Source organism: Scyliorhinus canicula, chromosome 16 (genome assembly GCF_902713615.1).
Source record: "Scyliorhinus canicula chromosome 16, sScyCan1.1, whole genome shotgun sequence".
Classification (NCBI taxonomy): Eukaryota; Metazoa; Chordata; class Chondrichthyes; order Carcharhiniformes; family Scyliorhinidae; genus Scyliorhinus; species Scyliorhinus canicula.
Genome location: NC_052161.1, coordinates 106,195,673 through 106,209,763, shown reverse-complemented (window position 1 = coordinate 106,209,763; position 14,091 = coordinate 106,195,673). Strand labels below are relative to the sequence as shown.

At 45.7% G+C, this 14,091-nt stretch overlaps 1 protein-coding gene across 2 annotated transcripts in view; it reads left to right on the top strand.

The window, feature by feature from the left end:
* Nucleotides 1-14,091, top strand: part of exosc10 (exosome component 10) — an 87,022-nt gene that overhangs the window by 38,746 nt on the left and 34,185 nt on the right. For both annotated transcript variants that reach the window (XM_038821624.1, XM_038821623.1), the window contains exons 12-14: nt 305-453; nt 1,557-1,607; nt 3,960-4,071. In XM_038821624.1, coding sequence (XP_038677552.1) covers nt 305-453; nt 1,557-1,607; nt 3,960-4,071 — 312 coding nt within the window. The remainder of the gene's footprint in view (nt 1-304; nt 454-1,556; nt 1,608-3,959; nt 4,072-14,091) is intronic.

Below are 14,091 nucleotides of genomic sequence, written 5' to 3'. Positions count from 1 at the left end.
TGTAGGGAAACCTTGGATTTTGATCATTTGAATTTCTTCTTGACTAAATAGAGAGAGTAGGGAGTTAAGTTAAGCAAGTATTTATTGAGTCTGAAGCATTTGTTACATGAAACCATAACCTCGTTTTTATGAAAAAAAGGAATCTTGCACCTAACGAAAAGTGTCGTGAAGGATATTCCCAATTACTACAAACAATTGAACATGTATGTTTGGATGTTATTAGAGTGTATTTCCATATAACTTCCAGTTAGAAATTGCAGGCTGGACATAAGATAGTATTTTTGTAATCTTTTGTTAATTGTAGAAATACTACAAGCCGATTTTCACAGAAGAATCCTACTTGGAGCTATACAGGAAGCAGAAAAAACAACTGAACACTCAACAGCTTACAGCGTTCAGACTAATTTATGCCTGGCGGGACAAGATTTCACGACTCGAGGACGAAAGCACAGGGTATGAGTTCATTGTTAATGGAACCTGAAGGTGCTATTACTAATAGCACAGATTAACCACAATCAATTGCTGCAAGAAGTGTGCATCACTCCTAACAGTTAATATTTTTGTATACATTTTGTACGTTTGGTGCAAAAAGAAGATTTAAAATCATCAACAAATGTTCTGTGCATTCTTCATACTTGTCTTTGCACTTCTAAAATGCTGTTTGCATTCCATTTCCTTGGGAGACTTCACTCTTGGCGTTGGTCATGCTCGTGTAAAGTGTATCAATCAAGCATGCTCGTATGCAAAGGAGATCAGTTGTTACTGGCACTGCACTTCACCCCCAAAAAAACCTTCTCGCAAAAAAAGCCATAAAATATCTCTGAAGTCAAGGACCTGAATTCTGAAGACAGGGATTTAAATTTAGCTTTGTTGATGGTCACAACCTGTCTAGTGATGGGACTGTAGTGAATCCCTTACATGTTTAACATTGATTTCTGAATCCACCATTATATATATGAGAATCCATGAATGTTCCATGTTTTGGCTTTCACTAGTGGGGAGTTATATAGAATCATAGAATTTGCAGTGCAGAAGGAGGCCATTCGGCCCATCAAGTCTGCACCTGCCCTTGGAAAGAGCACCCTACTTAGGTCCACACCTCCACCCTATCCCTGTAAACACAGTAACCCATCCTAATCTTTTGGACACTAAGGGGCAATTTAGCATGGCCAATGCACCTAACCTGCACATCGTTGGACTCCGAGGGAACTCACGCAGATACTGGAGTAAAGTGAAAACCCCACACAGTCACCCAAGGCCGAAATTGAACCCGGGTCCCTGGAGCGGTGAGGCAACAGTGTTAATCGTGCCACCGTGCCGCCCTGCACTGCCCTCTCAATATGAAACAAACAGAAAACTAGAACTGCTCACTGTCAATCTTTCGCTTTCGAAATGCAGTTTCAAAATGCTGTCCTCTATTCTCATTGGGTTCTGTGATCACTGCTACCTGTTGTTCCTGTTTCCCCAACTAGTCTTCAGTATCAAGTGTTCGAAACAAACGAAAAAGGCTTTTCGAGAAGCTGACAGAAATGACCATTTTATATTATTTTTAACAGGTATGTGCTACCCAACCACATGATGATCAAAATAGCAGAGGAACTGCCAAAGTAAGTTATTCCCCCACTGTAATTATGATGTAGTATGGCAAAAAAAAGCTTATCACATTTCAAATGAGAATGATCTGCATACTTGTCTGAGTTGAGTCTCAGTCAGGTTGGGCACAAATTACCATGGATTTGCAATGCCTGTTAAAACATTCATTTCTCTTGATGTCTGACTCCGCAAAGTTGCTAATACATTGGATTGAGTACCTCACAACATGGTCGGCACAAGCTTGGAGGTCTGAAGGGTCAGTTTCTGTGCTGTACTTTGTTCTTTGCTCTTCCTGGCACTGTTGATTCCTGTTGCATGTAACTCCTGCAGCCAAGATACAGAAAGATCAGTTTGTCTTGTTAGGCCTTCCTGGTGGCCAGCCCAACAAATCCGACAAGTTTACTCAATGCAGCCAACTCCAAAATACTGGCCGCGTCTCCATGGCCAGTGGGACTATGTGGACCTTGTGCAGTATAAAAGCAACATCACATGCTTAAACATATGCACTTAAACATGGACTTTTAGTAAAGTTGTGTAAAGTAAGCACAATTTTATCTGTACAATAACAACTTGAAAACATTTTTTATCTTAACTGTTTGAATTCCTATTTCAGCTGTAGTCCAATGCTGCAGTTTTCCTTGTCAGTGCAAATCAGTTTCAGGTGTATTTTGTGTAAAATTAGCAATATAACTTGGAAGTTAGATTGAGGAAAGAGTTTAAATTTGAATGGGTATTCAAATGGAAAGAAATAAAACGATCTGCAATTATGTACCAACTTTCAAAACCACGAGCAAAGTGAAAAAAAAATGAAAATCGCATATTGTCACAAGTAGGCTTCAATTAAGTTACTGTGAAAGTCGCCACATTCCGGCGCCTGTTCGGGAGGCTGGTACGGGAATTGAACCCGTGCTGCTGGCCTGCCTTCGTCTGCTTTAAAAGCCAGCGATTTAGCCCAGTGTGCTAAACCAGCCCAAAGTGCTTTAATAATAATAATCTTTATTAGTGTCACAAGTAGGCTTACATTAACACTGCAATGACGTTACTGTGAAGATCCCCTAGTCGCCACACTCCAGACGCCTGTTCGGGTACACGGGGAGGAGAATTCATAATGTCCAATTCACGTAACAACTACGTCTTTCGGAACTTGTGGGAGGAAACCGGAGCGCCCACAGGAAACTCACGCAGACACAGGGAGAACAGACAGTGGCCCAAGCCGGTAATCATACCTGGTCCCTGGCACTGCGAAGCAGCAGTGCTAACCAGCGTGCTACCCGTGCCGCCAACCAATGAAATACTTTTGAAGTGTAGTCATTGTTAGATTGTCCGAAACACAGCAGTCAGTTTGTACACAAAAGCCCCCACAAACAACAGTGACAATTTTTTTTAAAACGTTGATTAGGGGATAAATATCTGCCAATATTTATTCCTGAGAGTGGCCTCGGTTTAACGCCTCATTTGAAAGTGGGCACCCCTGACAGTGATGCACATCCTTGGTACTGCACTGAGTGCCAGCATTGACTTTTGTGCTCAAGTCTTGGATTAGGACTTGGATCCTCAGCCCTCGAGCGAGGGTGCCACCAAATGCTTTTAACCAGTCAGTCAGTCAGTGAGAGCTTCTTTGCATTGGCATGCAGAACTGGCAATGTTAATCTATGCTTCTAGCCGTGCATCACACTCTAGTTAGGTTTATGATGGATGTAAGAGTTGAAGTGACATTGTCCTGTATTTAATGAAAGTTAACCACTTATTTACAATTTTTAAAAAAAAATTATGTTTGGGAAATTTGAGGTGGTGTTTTTTTCATAGAATTTACAGTGTAGAAGGAGGCCATTCGGCCCATCGAGTCTGCACCGGCTCCTGGAAAGAGCACCCTACCCAAGGTTAACACCTCCACCCTATCCCCATAACCCAGTAACCCCACCCAACACTAAGGGCAATTTTGGACACACTAAGGGCAATTTTATCATGGCCAATCAACCTAACCTGCACATCTTTGGACTGTGGGAGGAAACCGGAGCACCCGGAGGAAACCCACGCACACATGGGGAGGATGTGCAGACTCCACACAGACAGTGACCCAAGCCGGAATCGAATCTGGGACCCTGGAGCTGTAAAGCGATTGTGCTATCCACAATGCTACCGTGCTGTTGAGGAGTCTTCAGCTGCAGCATTTAAAATAAACTCCGAATGTAACTCTTAATTTTTATTCATTAGTTAAGAAAATAAGCTGTTGGTCTCAAAGTGCTTTACAGCCACTGAAGCATCTTTAAAGTGTCACAGTTGTAATGTGATGTTCTTCTCACACAATTATTCCCATCCAAATGAGTTACAACTTTCTTCCTTTCTCTCCCTCGTGCCACACCTAGAGAGACTCAGGGGATCATAGCTTGCTGCAACCCCGTTCCTCCACTGGTTCGCCAACAGATCAATGAGCTACATCTCCTGGTCCAGCAGGCACGTGATATGCCTCTTCTCAAGGTAATAGCCCAATCTTTAACTCCTCTCAGTATATGGAATAATACATTTTGATAAAGAACTGATTATGGAAACTGGACATGTAGCTAGGAAGTTATTGCATGCAGTAACCTTGGAGCCTGTAGCCGAAGTTCCCAGTTGTATTGGTGAGTCCTGAAGTGGGATATCTATAGATCTGGATCATTGTCAGCATTATACTTACCAACAACTGCTGATTACCACCGTATTTTGGCTTATACTTGCACAAAGACCCAATTATTTGAATCGTTTTTTGAATGACACGTTATTTAGACTGCAGTGGAGTTTGAAATGCTTACATCTCACTATAAACAGACCATGGCAAGTTTTCACCTCATCCATCTGAGATCTGGCAGAGACCCAACTGGATCTAGATCTGATGATGCAGCTCGAGCTGGAAACATGCAGGTCAGTCAGCATCTGTGCAGCAAACAGTTAATGGTTTGGGCTCGTAACCTTCAGAAATAAAGATTAAAAGATGGGCCGATGAGATAAGGAAAGCAAAACAAAACACAGATGAATGATGTGTATAATGATTGTTGGATGATCTGACATGTTGCCTGGGTCCAATGTTAAAGGCATTGAAGGGCTTTATGACACTAAAGAAACAAAGGACATACAGCCAGCTACTTAGTGAGCGACACAAGGAAAATGGCAGAAATGGAAAACATAATACCTGAAGATCAGGTTTGGAATTAAAATTGTTAGGGATTTAAACAGAAGATGCTGACAAAGTATTATAATAAAAGATTGACAATTCCTGCAACACATTCCCCATCTCTCATAATTCAAAAGTGGATCCTACTAGTTAGTGCCTCTAGCTCAAAAACAGAAAATGCTGAAAGGGCTCAGCAGATCTGGTGGCATCTGTGGAGACAGAAAATAGAGTTAACCTGTCATTTTTGTCTGACTCTTCAGAGCTAACGAGACCGAGAAATGTAATGGATTAGAGGAGGTGGAGCAGATTAGGAGGTCAGTGATCAGTGAGAGCTGTCAATTGCAACAAAGATGTATAGGTCATGAGACAAAGGAAGCGGTATGTTAGGCGAAGGTGCCAGCAGTTGCGTAAAGATACCGTACCAGGATGTGTTAATAGGACAATAAAGGTCAGTGTTCAGTGGACAAGTGACAGATAGCACGAAAGGGGATTTGGACTGAGGCAAAAAAAATTTTGAATTTTTAAAATGGTTCAAGGTGAAGGAGAAAATTGTTGAACTCCATGTTGAGGGCTGTAACGTGCCTAGTCGGAAGATAAGGCACTGCTCCTCTTTCGGTGCGCTTCACTGGAGCTTTGCAGCAGGCCAAGGATGGACATGTGGGCATAAGAGCAAGGTGCTAAGTTGAAATGGCATAAACAGGGAAGGCATGCTTGCCAGCTGAGAGAAGATGTTCCATAAAGCAGTCACCCAGTCTGCATTTAGTCTCTCCAATGTAGAGGAGACCGCATTTGGAGCAGTGAATGCAATAATTCAAATTGAAGGCAATGTGAGTGAAATGTTGCTTACCTGATAGGAGCGTTTGGGGCTTTGAACAGTGAGGAGCACTGAGGGAAAAGGGCAGTTGCTTCCAGCTCCCTGGGGTTAATGACCTAGTGTTGTCCATGTCATATATTTAGTGTTCCTTATCTCAAACCTCCCTTTCCAAACCTGTTCAACCTCTCCATAAAATCTATGAAATTGTTGTCACCTCCCAAATTCACACTCATCTTTCCTCCAGTTCCCTATTTGAAATCTTCCAATTAGCTTTCTACTCTGACCTCTCTACCACAGTGGCCTTTATCAAATTACATAACTATTCAAGAAAGGAGGGTAGACAAAGGGGAGGGAATCAATAGATGTATATTTCTATTTCCAAAAGGCTTTTAATAAGGTGCAACACAAACGGTTAACAGACAAGATAGGGGCTCATAGAGTTGGGCCAATATATTAGCATTGATGGAAGATTGTTTAATAGACATGAAGCCGAGATAAGGGATAACTGGGGTATTTTCATATTGGCAGGCTGAAACTAGTGGAGCGCTTCAGTGAAATGTGAAGGGCCACAGCTATTTATAATCTATATTGAAATCTTGGCAAAGTAATGAATTAAGTTTGCTGACAAAGGGGCAGGCAGCACTGTGGCGTAGTGGTTATCACTACGCCAAGGACCAGGGTTCAATCCCTGCCCCGGGTTACTGTCTGTGTGGCTCCCCATGTCTGTGTGGATTTCAAACCCACAACCCAAAAAGATGTGCAGAGCAGGTCAATTGGCCGCAGTATGTGTTCATAAAGGGCAGGTCGTGCCTAACTAATTTAGTGGAATTTTTTGAGGACGTTACCAGTGCGGTAGATAACGGGGAGCCAATGGATGTGGTGTATCTGGATTTCCAGAAAGCTTTGGACAAGGTGCCACACGAAAGGTTGCTGCATAAGATAAGGATGCATGGCATTAAGGGTAAAGTAGTAGCATGGATAGAGGATTGGTTAATTAATAGAAAGCAAAGAGTGGGGATTAATGGGTGTTTCTCTGGTTGGTAATCAGTAGCTAGTGGTGTCCCTCGGGGATCAGTGTTGGGCCCACAATTGTTCACAATTTACATTGATGATTTGGAGTTGGAGAACCAAGTGCAGTGTGTCCAAGTTTGCAGACGACACTAAGATGAGTGGTGAAGCAAAAAGTGCAGAGGATACCAGATGTCTGAAGAGGGATTTGGATAGGTTAAGTGAATGGGCTCGGGTCTGGCAGATGGAATACAATGTTGACAAATGTGAGGTTGTCCATTTTGGTAGGAATAACAGCAAAAGGGATTGTTATTATTTAAAAGATATAATATTAAAGCATGCTGTTGTGCAGAGAGACCTGGGTGTGTTAGTGCATGAGTCGCAAAAAGCTGGTTTATAGGTGCAACAGGTGATTAAGAAGGCAAATGGAGTTTTGTCCTTCATTGCTCGAGGGATGGAGTTGAAGACTAGGGAAGTTATGCTGCAATTGTATAACGTATTAGTGAGGCCACACCTGGAGTGTTGTGTTCAGTTTTGATTTCCTTACCTGAGAAAGGACGTCCTGGCGCTGGAGGGTGTGCAGAGGAGATTCATTAGGTTAATCCCAGAGTTGAGGGGGTTGAATTACAAGGAGAGGCTGAGTAGACTGGGACTGTACTCGTTGGAATTTAGAAGGATGCGGTATCTTACAGAAACATATAAAATTATGAAGGGAATAGATAGGATAAATGCGGGCAGGTTGTTTCAACTGGCGGGTGAAAGCAGAACTAGGCGGCAGAGCCCCAAAATAAGGGGAAATAGATTTAGGACTGAGCTCAGGAGGAACTTCTTCACCCAAAGGGTTGTGAAACTATGGAATTCCTTGCCCAGTGAAGCAGTTGAGGCTCCTTCACTAAATGTTTTTAAGGTAAAGATAGATAGTTTTTTGAAGAATAAAGGGATTAAGGGTTATGGTGTTTGGGCCGGAAAGTGGAGCTGAGTCCACAAAAGATCAGCCATGATCTCATTGAATGGTGGAGCAGGCTCGAGGGGCCAGATGGCCTTCTCCTGCTCCTACTTCTTATGTTCTTATGGCCATGCTAAATTGTCCCTTAATTGGTAAAAAAAGAATTGGTTACTCTAAATTTATTTTTAAAATTTCAAAGTTTGCTGACAATGCAATATTAGATGGGAATGTAAACTCCAGGGGCACAAAGATTCTGGAAAGAGACATCGGTTAAGTAAATGGACAACAAAGTGACATGGAATATAATGTTGGAAAGTGTGAAGTTATTCCCTTTGATAATAGCAAAACAATATTTTTTTAAAGTGTGAGAGCTTTTACATGTTGATGTTCAGTGAAACTTGGGTGTACTCCTACAAGGAACACAAAGTTACCATGTAGGTGCGGCAAACAACTAGCAAGGCGAATAGTATATTGAACTTTATTATAAAGGGTATGTAATACAAGAGTAAGGAAATCTTACTACAGTTGTCTAGAGCCGTGATGCGACTGCACCTGGAATACGGTGTGAAGTTTTAGTCTCCATTTTCAAGGAAGGATATACTCGAATTGTAGGCACCCTACACCACCATGAACTGCAGCAGTTCAAGAACATGGTTCAACACCACCTTCTCAGGGGCAATTAGGGATGGGCAACACTAACCTAACCAGCATCACCCACATCCTGTGAAGAGTCTTAAAAGATACAGCAGAGGTTAACTAGACTGTTTCCTGGGATGAGATGAGGATTGTTCTATGATGAGAATGTTCTCTGGAGTTGAGAAGAATGAAAAACAATCTCATTGCAATATATTTTGAAACCAGGGCTGGCAAGGTAGACACTGACAGGTTGTTTCCCTGGCTGGGGAATCTGGAGCATGGGCACAGCCTCGGAATAAGCAATCATTTGGGACTGATTAGCGTTGGAATTATCTATCCAAGAGGATTGTGGATGTTCCACCTGAGTATCTTTAAAACTGTGGTCATTATAGAACATAGAACAGTACAGCACAGAACAGGCCCTTCGGCCCTCAATGTTGTGTCGAGCCATGATCACCCTACTCAAACTCACGTATCCACTCTATACCCGTAACCCAACAACACCCCCCTTAACCTTACTTTCATTAGGACACTACGGGCAATTTAGCATGGCCAATCCACCTAACCCGCACATCTTTGTACTGTGGGAGGAAACCGGAGCACCCGGAGGAAACCCACGCACACAGGGGGAGAACGTGCAGACTCCACACAGACAGTGACCCAGCCAGGAATCTAACCTGGGACCCTGGAGCTGTGAAGCATTTATGCTAACCACCATGCTACCCTGCTCAGGAAATCACAGGATATGGGGAAGTGGGCAGGAAGACGAGTTGATGTAGAAAATCAGCCAAGATTGTACTATATGGAGGGGACTTTGGATCGGTCGCACACAGGGTGGCTCCTCTTTCGGCCCGTTTAATGGGTGACTTTTGTGGATAAAGTGTGAAGTGAAAGGAGGGTGGTCAGCAGGATATCAGACCCAGCAAAAGTCAGTGAGAGCCTTAGTTCAGGAGTAGGAAAACGCCAGTGGCGCTGCACCATTTGAAAAGAATAGCAGAAGGGGAATGGTCGTCGTCATCTGCCACACTGCCTGTGGAGTAGTTGATGGACTTTATTAAGGGGAATTTCGGCAAAAGCGAAAGGAGATTCAGGGTGACTGGTCTTGCGCGATTCAGGAAGCAGTAGTCCCTCTTCAAGGGACTTTGGATCGTGTGGAGAAGTACAAGGTGCAATGATCCAAGAGGTGGTGGAAAAGGCGGTGTTGGACCATAATTGTAGGAACGTTTTCAGAGACTGAGTATTTTTCCCACCTAATTGCAGTTCAGCTATCATAAAGACTTGCAGAGACAACAACTCCTGGTTCAGACAGCTTTACTTTCCAAGCTTGGTTCAACGCACGAGGGAAACTGATTTTGAAAAATCCAAAACCACACTGCTTTACATTGCTTCGGGTTCAACATTAATACAATTCCCAAAAATGAGTAGCCCATCCCAGTTGGGCTCGATCCAATCGTTGTAGCTGTAGATTTTACCTTGACCATTGAATTTTACTTTAGGCAGCATGGTGACTGCATGATCAGGTCATGATTTAGCCCCATTCTGTTCCCTGACCATCTGTTGTTTTCCAAGGCCCTTGTATTCGCTGTCTCTTGCTCTCCCCTACTCCCATTTCTCTTATCTCAGTGAGGTTCCTGCTTGTACTGAGCGCAGGATGCTGGAGCTGCTGATAATAACTGCTTATTAAGCTGGCTGTATTATTGCTGACCACATTATTGCTGTCTGTCTTAGGAATGTGTCTGCCTTAGGAATGTGGTCAAGTTAGCTCGCTTAAATTCCATCATACATTACGGCCACGATCAGCAAGAGTTTAAATGCTTGTTACTTCTACGTTCTAAGAATACACATTTAATGGTTAATAATGATTACTGGATATACTTTTTATGATTAGTTTCAATCTTTTTTAAAAATAAATTTAGAGTACCCAATTCCTTCTTTCCAAGTAAGGGGCAATTTAGCTTGGCCAATCCACCTACCCTGCACATCTTTGGGTTGTGGCAAAACCCACGCAAACTTCAGAATGTGAGAATGTGCAAACTCAACACGGGCAATGACCCAGAGCCGGGATCGAACCTAGGACTTCGGCGCCATGAGGCAGCAGTGCTAACCACTGTACCACCGTGCTGCCCCGATTAGTTTCAATCTCAATAAACTAACTTATGTCAAGCTATTCTAGTGTTATCCTAGCTATCCAGTTTTTAGGAGTCTCATCTCAGGAACCCCCCCCGCCCTCAATAGTGACTGGATCGTTTCGTTGGAGGCAAAGCTAGCGGTGCTGGGGGAGGCAAGGTGTTGAGTGTGAGGGTGGACGACCAGGAGAATCTCTCCAGGCGGCAGAACCTGCGTATCGTTGGTTTGTCGGAGGGAGTAGAGAGAACGAGTGCCACAGACTATGTCACAAGGATGTTTGAGAAGTTTGTGGAGTAGAGGAATTTCAATAAGACTCCAGAGGCGGATCATCCCCATTGGTTCCTGAGACAAAGGCTGATGGGTTGGGGAACAGGTTCGGGCGGTGATTGCGTGTATGCACAAATTTCAGGGCAAGGAATAGATTCTGAGGTGGGCCAAGATATCTGGGAGGGGAATCAGATCCGATTTATTGGGGATGTCCTGACCACACGATGGGCACGGTTTAACAAGGCCAAGGCAGTGCTCTTTCAGCGCAAGGTCAGTTTTGGGGTGCTGCACCCGGCCACGTTCTGGGTGACTTTTAAGGGCATGCCCGAGGAGGCAAATTACTTCAAGGAGCATGGGTGGGGGAGGTCTAATGTTGTGACTTTTGTATGGTTTACAAGTTATTATGTTCATGCCAGTTTTTATTTGTAATTTATATGTGGTATTTTTTCTTGGCATATTTGTGCTTTTCCCTGTTGTCATTTTGTTATTATTGGTACTTTTAAAGATGTGTAAGCACATGCAATATTTGGTTTACGGTCGGTTGTTTTTTGCGCAGGGGTTTGGGTATTGGGGATGGTATGGACTCAGCAGAATGGGGGGATGGGTAGGTTGGGTAGAATCTTTTTTTTTTCTGAGCCTCTAGGTGGGAGTCACCATGCTAGCAGGGAATGTTAATGAACGGAAACAGTGTCGAGACGGGTGCTGTGGTGGGTAGCCTGAGGCAGGGGGGCAAAGAGAGGAGTTGTGGGGAGGGAAGTGGGCTGGTGACGCAGTTGGTTTTCTGGTTGTGTTTAGGCGAGGATGGAGGGACAGCCATTTTGGACGAGCCCAGGTTAGTGAGGAGACGGATGTGTTGTCGGGGTTTGGGTTAGGTGAAGATGATGGATCTTAGCAGAGAAGGAAGTCAGAAACCCCTGGTGATGATTTTAATGTGGAATGTGCGCGGGTTAAGTGGTCCGATTAAACAGTCTCTGGCATTGGCGTACCTAAAGTGTTTGAGGGCAATGTATTTTTTCTGCAGGAGACACATCTACGGGTGAAGGATCATACGCGGTTAAGGAAGGGAGGGGTGGGGTCATCAATCAAAATTTGGAAGCAGTTGAGGCATTTTAAGCTGGGCACTCCCAAATCTGTTGCATTAGAATTGGGCGGCAAATGCCGAGAAGGTGAGACGATGATGCAGAGAGGGAGGGAGGGAGGGAGGGTCAGAATAGGTGCAGGTGGAGGAGACCTCTTGTAGGGGAACTAGTTTGAGGGCCCTGGTGATGGTTCAGCAGTCCCGTTTGGAACCAGTTGAGGCATTTTATGCTGGGACATACGTAATTATTGGGAACCATAGGTTTAATACCTGGAGGGATGGATGCAACGTATGGGAGGTGGCGTGGTGAAGGGATAGTGAGTGTAAGGGACCCGTTCCTAGTGGGTACGTTTGCAGGGTTGGATGAATTGCAGGAGAAGTTCGAGTTGTCGAGGTGCGGGTGAGTTTCGATATTTGCAGGTGCAAGACTTTGCGTGGAATTCATTACTTTGCTTCCTCAGTTACCGGAGTAAACGTTGTTGGAAAAGTTGCTTTTAAAATTGGGGATATCAACAGCCAGTAGATGGCGGGGGTGGGGGTATCGGGGGATGGGGTTAGGGGAGGGGGGGGTTGTTCTGCTGACGGGAGAGGGACTTGAAATAGGCACTGGAAAGGAGGTCGAGGGTGGAGGCAGCCAAAGGGCGGGCCAGGAATGGCGCGACGCACGGGTCGGGCCGGCCCGAGAAAGGCTATGGCTGACCGGCGGGGTGGGGGGGGTGGGATGTGCCCCCCGACCAGGCTGATCACCTGGAACGTCAAGGGACTGAATGGGCCGGTTAAGAGGGCGCGGGTGTTCGCGCACTTGCGGGCCCTGAGGGCGGACGTAATTATGTTGCAGGAGACACATCTGAAAGTGTCAGACCAGACCAGGCTAAGGAAGGGCTGGATTAGCCAGGTCTTCCACTCGGACTTGGACTCGAAGTCCAGAGGGGTGGCAATCATGATCAACAAGCGCGTGCAATTTGAGGCAGAGGGCATATCTGCAGACAGGGGGGGCAGATACCTGATGGTACGGGGCAGACTGGAGGGGAGAAGGGTGGTGCTGGTGAATATATATGCCCCGAACTGGGATGACGTGGACTTTATTAAAAGAGTGCTGGGGAAGATCCCGGACTTGGATTCTCGCAAGCTAATAATGGGAGGGGACTTTAACATGGTCCTTGACCCGACTTTGGATCGGTCGTGTCCCAGAACGGGTAGACTCTCAGCAATGGCAAGGGAGCTGAAAGGGTTTATGGGGCAAATGGGGGCAGTGGACCCCTGGAGAGAGGGACAGCCAACAGGAAGGGGCTACTCGTTTTACTCGCACGTCCATAAAGTATATTCCAGGATAGATTTCTTTGTAATAAGCAGGGACTGTATGGGGGAGGTAAAGAACACGGAATACTCAGCAATTACTATTTCAGACCATGCCCCGCATTGGGTGGACCTGCAGTTCGGGGGAGCGAGTTATCAACGCCCGCAATGGAGGCTAGATGTGGGACTGCTGTCGGAGGAGGGGATCTGCGAGAGGCTTCGGAAATGTATAAAAAATTACCTGCAGGTGAATGACACTGGGGAGGTCTCAGCGGCGACCGTGTGGGAGGCGCTAAAGGCAGTAGTTCGGGGGGAACTGATTTCAATTGGGGCCCACAAAGCCAAGGCAGACCGGGCAGAGATGGATAGATTGGTGAGGGAAATGGGCCGGATAGATGAAGAGCACGCGGAGTCCCCGGGGGAGGTTTTACTCAGGGAAAGGCGGAGGCTACAGGCGGAACTGGGGGCACTATCCACGAGCAGGGCCGTGGAACAGCTTAGGAAGGCGAGGGGAGTGGTGTACGAGTATGGGGAAAAGGCTAGCAGACTGTTAGCGCAGCAACTCAGGAGGAGGGAGGCGGCCAGGGAAATAGGTAGAGTGAGGGACGAGGGGGGGCGCAAAGTGGAGGATCCGGCAGAATTGAATAGGGTATTCCGGGACTTCTATCGTAAGCTGTATACTTCGGAGCCGCCGGAAGAACCGGAGGGGATGAAAAGGTTTCTGGACGGGTTAACATTCCCAACAGTTGGGGGGGGACAAGTGGAAGAGCTGGGCGCCCCGATTAGAGCAGAGGAGGTATTGGGGGGCCTAAAGGCCATGCAGTCGGGGAAGTCCCCGGGGCCGGATGGATACCCAGTAGAGTTTTATAGGAAGTTCTCTGAGCTGGTGGGCCCGGTCTTGGCGAGGGTTTTCAATGAGGCAAGGGACAGAGGGACCCTGCCGCCGACAATGTCACAAGCCACCATATCTCTGATATTGAAGCGGGGTAAAGACCCGGAGGTGTGCGGGTCCTACAGGCCAATCTCCCTGATTAATGTAGACGCCAAGCTCCTGGCAAAGGTACTGGCGGGGAGAATGGAGGACTGTGTACCGGAGGTGATTGGGGAGGATCAAACTGGGTTCGTGAAAGGTCGGCAGCTGGCAGCCAATCTGAGGAGATTGCTCAACGTGATAA